This window comes from Actinia tenebrosa, unplaced genomic scaffold, assembly GCF_029948245.1.
Source record: "Actinia tenebrosa isolate PJP-AT-01 unplaced genomic scaffold, QUT_ActTen_1.0 PGA_scaffold4__44_contigs__length_22323623, whole genome shotgun sequence".
In the NCBI taxonomy this organism is placed as follows: domain Eukaryota; kingdom Metazoa; phylum Cnidaria; class Anthozoa; order Actiniaria; family Actiniidae; genus Actinia; species Actinia tenebrosa.
This window is the reverse complement of record NW_028292581.1, coordinates 2,399,393-2,409,029: the sequence shown is the minus strand read 5'-3', so window position 1 is coordinate 2,409,029 and position 9,637 is coordinate 2,399,393. Positions and strand designations below refer to the sequence as shown.

General features: G+C 35.1%; 1 protein-coding gene across 1 annotated transcript; it reads left to right on the top strand.

Annotated features, from left to right (window-relative positions):
- The first annotated feature begins 3,262 nt into the window (after positions 1 to 3,262).
- On the top strand, positions 3,263 to 9,088 carry LOC116306784 (pituitary tumor-transforming gene 1 protein-interacting protein). Its single transcript, XM_031716877.2, has 7 exons — positions 3,263 to 3,413; positions 4,933 to 4,997; positions 5,482 to 5,584; positions 5,751 to 5,865; positions 6,992 to 7,057; positions 7,253 to 7,299; positions 7,710 to 9,088. Exons 1-7 carry the CDS (start codon positions 3,281 to 3,283, stop codon positions 7,775 to 7,777), a joined length of 597 nt encoding a protein of 198 aa, XP_031572737.1. The 5' UTR covers positions 3,263 to 3,280; the 3' UTR covers positions 7,778 to 9,088.
- The last annotated feature ends 549 nt before the right edge of the window (positions 9,089 to 9,637 follow it).

Here is a 9,637-nt window from a genome sequence, read left to right as displayed (position 1 = left end):
CAATTTAATAAACTTGTTAGAAAAAACGTTCATTTGCGTAATGAGTTGTTACTCTAGTAAACGCCCGTGCCCTTGTCATGCCTCACTGAATTCCTATGTGTTGTCTAATTAAGCGCTAACTATCTCCTATTTAATCCTAACTATTTCACGGGTATATTATTTGCACTCTAATAATAATTTTTTCCTATTTTTAGTGTATTCCATTACATGTAGTGGGTTAATTGCTGTATTATTTACTTTTTATTTCAAATTAACGAGATCCATAATGCATATTCTGATGAAGAAATTGCACAGTATTTCTATCTTGCTAGCCTGCTTTTTTTGTTTATCTATTTGTTTGTTTTTTGTTAGTCTTCCGCTTCCTGCTTGTTCTCTTCCACGTTTTGCTTTGCTTTTCTTTTTCTTTCCCTTCACACAGCACAATAAGCAAGTTTTTATGTTTGATAAAGGAGCAGAAGTGTTTTATCGGAATTTTTGACCCGATAAAACACGATCTGAGAGTTTATTAAACGGTTTAAAAAAACTCATGGTGTAGTCTCATATCGTACCGAATTCGTTATGAAATGAACCAAGTTTGATAGAGAAAATCCAAGAATCTATATCAGATATAAAACCTCCTTCATGGTCATGATGTCTATTGTGTTTCCTTCACGAATTATAAATTCATTTTTAAAATAAAAATTCCTGTTATTTTAGATAGGCGCGCGCGCATGCTGTGTGCTCTCATAAAGCACGCGCGAGATTCATAACAGTTATTTTATACTTTTAATAGCGTCATTCCTATGTAAAATTTCTTCATTTGCAGCATCTCGTTTGACTCCCCGTCTATAAAGTAACTTTGCTTTTTGTGGGTTTCCTGTGTTGTGATCGGTTTCCTTTTACATAAGCTGTAATCAGATCTGCGCTGTGATCAGATCGGCGCTGTAAACTGATAGCCGATTAAAATCAACACTCAAAAGAATGCTTACTAGAAAGTGCGTTACACACCACAGGCAACCCATAAGAAACAAAACACGTTATTGTTAGACCATAAAACACGCGGGATGTTGGGAGAACACGAGAGGAGCGTTGGAAACCACGAAGCGTAATTTCCAGCTTCTCGAGTGTTCTTCCAACATCCCAAGTGTTTTGATCAGAGTATCAAACACGGAAAACTGTTTTTGATTTGTTTTATAAAATAACAAACGCGCGAAAGGACCAAAAAAAGCAAAGTATAAGTAAATTCTCCCTACGTGCCGTCTTATTCAAACTGACCGATGAGCGTGCGCGATAGATTTAAATCTGACAGTTGCAATACTCGCGCGCGCTAAAATGACTAAAATTTCTAAAATTTCTCTTATAAAATACAAATTACAATAATAGATAGGAATGACGCAACGGAAAGTGCGCGCGCGTGCAATGTGCTCATAAAGCACGCGCTCCAAACCAATCAGAACGCGACATTCATAACAGTTATTTTATAATACTCTCATCAAACAGCTCATCAAACATAGTTTTTGACCAATCGTAGCGCGCGTAGTATCTTAATTATTTTATTAAATTTCTAAAAGAAGCAAAAAAAATATAGCCAGGTTCTACGGAGCCCGATTAGTGCCATGCAAATTTCGTGATTGTTTTTACTTTTCTCGACTTTTTTCACGACTTTTTTCTCGACTTTTTTCTTGACTTTTTTCCCGACTTTTTTCTCGACTTTTTTCTCGACTTTTTTCTCGACTTTTTTCTCGACTTTTTTCTCGACTTTTTTGACCGCTTACTAGCTGGTATTGCAGGCTCCGTTGTTTAAGGAATACAAACATGACTCATGTTTCGTAACGTTGCCTTCAACCGAAACACTTTTATTCTTAACTCAATATTCATTGTACGACGTACTTTATCGTTTACTGTACCATTGCTACCTACCTTTCTACGATACATATCCATGAGTATACTCATATAAGTCTCGTACGCTCAACTCGTTCCAATCACCCACTGCCTTAATATTTATTTATTTATTTTATGATATTTATTTTTCTTTTCTTTTTCATCATTTTTCTTAAAATCAATCACTTTTCACATACGTACCCCCCCCCCCCCCCCCCACCACCATCTCCCGTGCTTGAGTCCGAATACCTGTGTCAAACTTAGTGTAGTTGGGTTTTTAATACCTAATAATAAATAATGTAAATATTATAATAATAATAATAGTTTATTATTTGTATTGCGCAATTTAACATGTTAATATGATCAACTGCGCATTACATATAGGTACACTAAAATACAAGGCATAAAATCTCTAAAAAACTACGAAAAGAGTATATAAAAGATTTAATAACTAAGGTCCAGTTTAGACGTCGAATCCCGCACGCGCCGAATCCAATGCAGACAAACCAAACATTAGTTTGTCCATCTGCACTAGACCCGACACGCGCGAAATTCCACGTCCAAACCGGGCCCAACATGTTAAAACAAATGGGAAACTAATTTGTAAATATTAAGTAAAAGGAAATCTAATTAAGAGCTAGTCTAAAAAGGTGGGTCTTTAACAACGTCTTGAATCTATTAAAATGTCTCTCGTTACGTATCTCTTGAGGTAAATTGTTCCATAACTTCGGAGCAGCCGCCGAAAAAGCACGGTCTCCTAGTGTCTTTTTGGTCAAAAAGCTTGGCGGCTGCAAAAGCAAACCTTTAGAAGACCTAAGATTATAAGAATTGTTATCCTTAATGCTAACCAGTTCACATATATATCTTGGGGCAAGCCCATAAATTGCTTTAAAAGTAAATAAGATAACTTTAAAATCTATCCTAAATTTAACTTATATTGTAAATAATGTAAATATTGTATAATACATGTATACTACACGTATTTTTGACCTGTATTTTACCCCATACAGAACTTGCATTTGCAGCTCGCCATATTGTCCATGCTCTCAGCATAGAATGAGCCTGCTCTACTGTTGTTCAGCTGTCAAAAAAAGTCGAGAAAAAAGTCGAGAAAAAAGTCGAGAAAAAAGTCGAGAAAAAAGTCGAGAAAAAAGTCGAGAAAAAAGTCGAGAAAAAAGTCGAGAAAAAAGTCGAGAAAAAAGTCGAGAAAAAAGTCGAGAAAAAAGCCGAGAAAAAAGTCGAGAAAAGTAAAAACAATCACGAAATTTGCATGGCACTAATCGGGCTCCGTAAGGTTCCCTGTGTTTAGTCATGTTTTCTTCTCGAGTCAAGTGACGTGACTGTCAAGTGACGTCACAATGGTGACGTCAGTGTAGGAGTGCGTGGGATTCCTGCGTTAATCAACCCACAATGCTGTTCGATGAAAGAACAGAGACGAAGGGAGACATCACAACAAGACATGGCTAACATCATGAACATATTGCTACTCTTTACTGCCACTTATTTATGTTTTTACTGTCTTTCAACGGTCCAGGCTGCTAACAAAACCCTATGTAAGTAATAACCAACAATATACTCTTCTATTTCTTCTAGATTTCTGTTAAAAAATCATGGTATGACTTAACTATTGCGTAGTAAACTTTCGCACCTCCATTTAAAATCGGGGAAAATTGTACAGTAATAAGTTTGTTCAGCGAATAAATCGTATAATGATCTTTGTCTTATCGTGCAAACGACACAAGTAATAGAGAAATAATAACGAAAAAGTCTTTGTTTTACTCAGCCAGTCTGCATTTTTGTGAAAAGATTACTTCCTTATCATAATCTTTCATAAATATATATAAGCTGAAATAAGCTTACGTTTGAAAGGTGCTCAGAAAAGGTTTTAAAGTTTAAGTTTAATGGTTTTCCAGACTAAATTTAAAGTTAACTATTGTAAGATATCATTGAATGTGTACCTTCATTTCCAATGACAAATGACGGAATGACAAATAACAAAAAATTATATTATATATAAGCTTACACCACTCCCTTTTGTATCGATCGATGTGACTTGTGTGCAGGCAATATTAAATTAAAATTAATGACGCGTATGAAATAAAGCGATTACGTTATTATGATTTTAGGGTTTCAAGAGGTTTTTTTGTACTGAATTTAACATAAGATTTCACTACTCATAAGCTGTTATATAACATCATATTTCTTAATTATGGCAGTGTGCACATACTTCTTGTATTGAAGTGCTGTTTTCAATGCTACGAGCTGATCAAAACAATATACTCAATCAGAGTATATAAAGTATACAAACAAATTTTTTGATTGACAGTAATATATTGCCGGATTTCCATGTGAGGACTCAATGGAAATAATCATCGCTTAGCAATGAAGGCTGGTAGTATATTTTATTCAACTAGGAAAATCTGCTCTATAGTTGGCCTTTGTAAAATAGTTTCAATGTAATAATTTAAATGTCTAGTTAAAATATAGAAGTTTTTTACATTGCAAGAATTCAATAGCTGCAAGTTGCACACTTGTTTTTTGTTTTGTTTTTTTTTTGCTTGCAGAGGTGATGCAGTATTCTGAAAACACTAAAATGCTTTGGTGACCACACAATTGACAAATGCTTGCAACAAATGCTGGTGACAAATGCTCATCTTTCATCCATCATTTAAAAAGCATCACTTTTGTTCTTGAACCTTATTGGCTAGATGCGCTTTATTTGCATATTTAGGCTTTATTTGCATTGAGAGTGCAAGGAAAAGTTGCGGAGTGGCTACATGAGCAACAAAGTCTGCAATTTGCAAAGGTTGCTACATGTACGATTGGTGATTGCAAAAAAATTGCGTTACCTGTGCAAGTAAATAATCTCTCAAGTAGCTGCGACTTTAAATTTGGTAGTTTTGCATCCATCCATTGGTACATTTACATTTTTGACTGGTGGCAGTGAGTGACACTTAAGCACTATTTCTTAATTATTTATTTCAATAAAAGGATTGGAATGTATGGAATGGGAAAATGTGTTCAAATCATTAACTTCATTAAAAGATCATAATTATGTCAATGACATTGCAGCTGCAGACGAAGAATGTGCAAAGCACACCAATGGTTCCTGTGGTGACTGTGTAGCAGTCAAAGGGGTAAGTCATACATCATTCAAGAGTACTACTATGAGTAGAAAAGGGAATATCCTAGGTAATAGAGTTGATATTATGCTGTAGAACTTATAATTATACAGCTTTGTTAGGGTTTTTGAATGGGCTCATAATCAAAGGGGAGGCTTATGAAAGGGAGGAATCTGTTCTATTACATTGTATAAAATAATAATAATTGTAATGATCTTTTTATTTATCCTCACATTTGAGAGTAACTGCTAATATCTCCGAGTCCACTCACATACACTCCCACAACATTTGAATATTTCACATATATATATAATTCTCAACTCACATGTTGAGGGAGGGAGAAAAGGTGTTTAATACATGTCAATTGAACAGTAAAAGCTTCGGAAGGTGTTCATAAAAATGATGATCTGAGCTGATTAAACTACAATACTCCATCAATGGAGAATTTAAACAATGCCTGCAAAGTGATGATGTTGAGAGTTTTATGTTTTCATTTTAGTGTTATTATTGTGAACCAACAAAGAAATGTTCTTATGATGTGGTCAATGGAGCTTTTCATGGTGCTTGTAAAGACTCACAGTGGAAAGTAGGACAATGTGTTTGTATGTAAAGCTTAAGTTATCTAATACTTTTACCTCAATACTTCCATCATATGGACTACTTTTTAAAATCCCAAGGGTGAGACAACTGTCTGGTTATGTAGCAAATATTTGATAACCCCAAAATTAAAATTTGATGCATGACAGTCTGAACGTTTTTTTTTTATAGTAAGTGGAAAGATTTTGATCATTGTTTTACCAAGTATAGCTGGTGCAATTCTTATTGCTCTTTGCTGTCTGATTTATTGCTGTTGCTGTCGTAAGAAGAAAGGGCATTCAAAGAAGTAAGTATACAGCTATTTCAAAGAAGATTGCTGAAGGTTTTGTTGCATGTTAAATACCATGCCCATGACACTAAGGGCAATGTGAATGCCATATCTCTATTTCTCAAACTTTGTCTGCAGTACCTTTTCCATCATAATTTCTTGTGTGCTGAAGTCATACTTACCGGTGTTTGCATTGCTACACGGCCACCCCAGACAAAAATCGTGCACTTTGCAATAGACTGCCATCAATCAAACAAGTTGATGCCATTTACACGCGTGTGTGATTCAAAAGGCGCCAAAACTTGTTGATTGAGCCGCATGAGCCACACTCACAAGGACTATCCTGGCCGATTCAAACGCATGTAAATGATGTCAACTTGTTTAATTGACGGCAGTCTATTGCAAAGTGCACGTCGCGATTTTTGTCTGGGGTGGCCGCTAGCAATGCAAACGGCGGTAAGAAATATGAAACTTGCACACTAGGAGCTGTATAGCATGAATCATATAATCAAGCTTAGGAACATGAAGCATAAACAAGTGTTTCTCTTGCTTTTCAAGTGCTCTACACCTCCCAAACTGTTAAACCACAGTACAGTGACATAAGCAGCTGTTTTGTATTGCTTTTATAAAATAATTTTGAATGATTTTACATGTCTGTGTCCTCTAATATAAACATGGTAGGCAACCAATCAGCATATACCTTATAACTCAGATATTTTATAGATATGAACCCCCCAGCTAATCGGGCCTCACTTGTTCCCCACCAATTTTAGCCATCCAAAAATGAAATTATATAACCCTTTATCAACGTACAAAAATTTAGCATGTGCTACAGAAGTACACACTATTATTGATGCCAAATGTATAAGGAAATCCTCTCTTTTTTATTCTGCTTCACTTGTGACTCTCTGAGTCTCAAAGAGGCCAGTTTGAAGCAAGTCTAGACATTCCATGTCACAGTCACATGCCATTGAAACGATGTAATGGAAACATTATATATGCCCACAAAATCCTCCTTTGCCTCCATGATGATTCTGTGCAGGTATTGAGAACCACTATAAGAAAGAGCTCTTTTTCAAAAGTTACCATAACTGTGTCTATAAAATAGTTATGTGCTTATACATCTATTTTTCTAAAATTCAAGGGAAAGCAAAGAGGAAGCTAGATTTAGACGTCAACGGGAAGAAATAGATCTCAAACATTCTCAAAGGTAATTTGAAGTAAAATAACACACTGGAAAATTTTGTTTGTAAGATAGTAATAGTGGATTTAAGCATAACCTAGACAGGAGTGCCCTTCCTCTCGACTCCCTCTCTACATTTCTAGTAGTATGTCACTTCCTTGGTGGCGAAAAAATTGTGTTAAAAGGATCTTAGGAACTGTTTTTTTTTTTTTAATTATTTAGACGTGCTGAAAGACAAGTTAAATATGATGAAATTCGCAAGAAATATGGTAAGTATGACAGACTAATATGCATTTTTTTCCCTGTGATGTAATAACATATATTATCATATAATTATCCATAAAATACCTATGTTTCTCCTTTTCGAAAAACTGATATTTTCACATTTGAAAATATTGTTACTTTCCGTATTTAAGCTATTAGTTAGTTAGTTATAATAATAAAAAGCATATTAAGTTGATTTTATGGATAAATATATAATAAACAGAATATTACATGGGCGCTTGGAGATACGAAATTTATCTTCTAGTGTTGAAAACCTTCTCGTGTTGAGATCTTTTCAACACTCGAAGATAAATTTTGAGTATCTCCACGCGCCCATGTAATATCCTCTATTACTCCCATTTAGTGTTTATGTATTTACTAGAGCAAAATTGAGATAATTTTCATTGCTTTCAAGGTCTCTATAAAAATACAGATGAAGAGCCTGAAGACGGAAAATACCACCAATTCTCAAATGAAGCCTAAATAATTTGCTTCCCCATGACTTAAAACCTGTTTCTAGTAAAGCATAATCTAAAAATCTTGATAATGTTTTTATTTATAGTTATTTTGGTCTATTTTTTTTTTCAATTCAATATAAACAAATCAAATCCTTCAATCACATATACAGTCTAATGGCAGTTCCACAATATTCAGCATAAAATTAGCAAATTAAATTAGGTAAGTATAGGGAACTGCAGTATCTTGTTACACCAGCCTTCATTGGTACGATGATGAAAGACTGAACAGCTATGCATGATTCAAGCTTTATTTATAAGCATAGCCTAGTGCTATATAATTCATGCTCTGATTGGCTAGCTGTCTGTCTACTATGAAAATGATGGAGCATGCACCAACTGAGCAGCTTGATATATACTTACAACTAGTAACATTGTCTAGAAGCAATGGTCGGTGCTTAGCTCTGTGCATATCCATATCTGCCAAGCATGTCGGAGGTTGCCATAGAAACACAAGTTCTTTTGTGCTTAGCGATTCACTGTGTTCATCCAGCCAGACCTCCATATATGCTTGCTAACCATTCCTGTAATTTTAGTTTTTTCTGGAAGTGACTAAGTCTTAGTGAAATGATCAAGGACATTCAGTCATTGTGAAGTAGATCCTATCAAGCTGTCACATGGGAATGCATTCATGTATAGTCATGTATTGTAAATAATGATTTATTTCATGGTCATCTGATTGCTAAAACATGCATGCTTTTTATATCAATAGGAAATCATATTCGACAGGAATCAAAATCAAGTAATAGAGCACATGCAGTAAACCCATGAAATAAAACCAAAATTGATACTGAAAAATAGGTATTTAGCAACTAATAGTTGCTATCACTAACCAGAACTATTAGCTACTGAATAGCCACTATTTGTCAGTATTGACTTTGTTTTCATTACATGGTTTTACTGCATGTGCTCTAATAAAAAATAATAATAATTACATCTTTTACCAGGGTAGACTCATGAGCATAAGCTATCATTATCATTACCTTAGTAGTTTTTAATACTTGCTACTTGTGCAGATAAAACAAAAGGAATGTCTTGATTTCTACCTTTTTGGCAATTTTCCAAAAGCTGTGTTATTAATAATTGCTACCTGTACTTAATTAGATTTAGTGACCTTGAATAATAGTTCCAAGCTGAGGTTGGAGTTGCTGAACACGATAAAAAGCATAGTTTTGCTATGCGCTGAAACTCCAGCCTGGGCTAGGAACTATTATTCGTGGTCACTGAACGGAACTGTAAAATGGAGTATTAAAGTATATGGGCTCTTTTTACAATCATAGCTCTGATTTAAAGTGTAATTTACTACTTACCGCTTGGAATGATTGGTTCATTTTCTAACTCTATATATTTTTCTCTTCTGTTGGTGGACAAATTGTTGACGTTTGCCCAATCAACGGCCAACGTTGAGCCAGGCATTGGCCAACAGTCGGCTGATTGGCAAACTGATGTTTGGTGAATGTACTGGTCAAAAAGCACACATACCTTCACTCTGGCCAACATGCAGCCCAACTAAGTTTAACTCTGCATGTTAACACAAGAGTTAAAGTAAAGCTGCATATGAGCTAGCTAACTAATTTGTTTTTGTAATTGTAACACTTTAGCTAAGTGGTCTTGTACATGTAGCACTACATGTAACATATAACTATGGAGGGATTCAAGGGCAGATCCAGGGGGGAGCAAAGGGGGGCTGAAGCCCCCACCCCCCCTTCAGAAAAAAAACGATGCTTTTTTATATTGTTTATATTGACGAAAGAAACTCAATTAGCCCCCCCCCCCCCTAAAATTTTGACTGGATCCGCCCTTGGGATTTCAAGATTATAGCAACCAC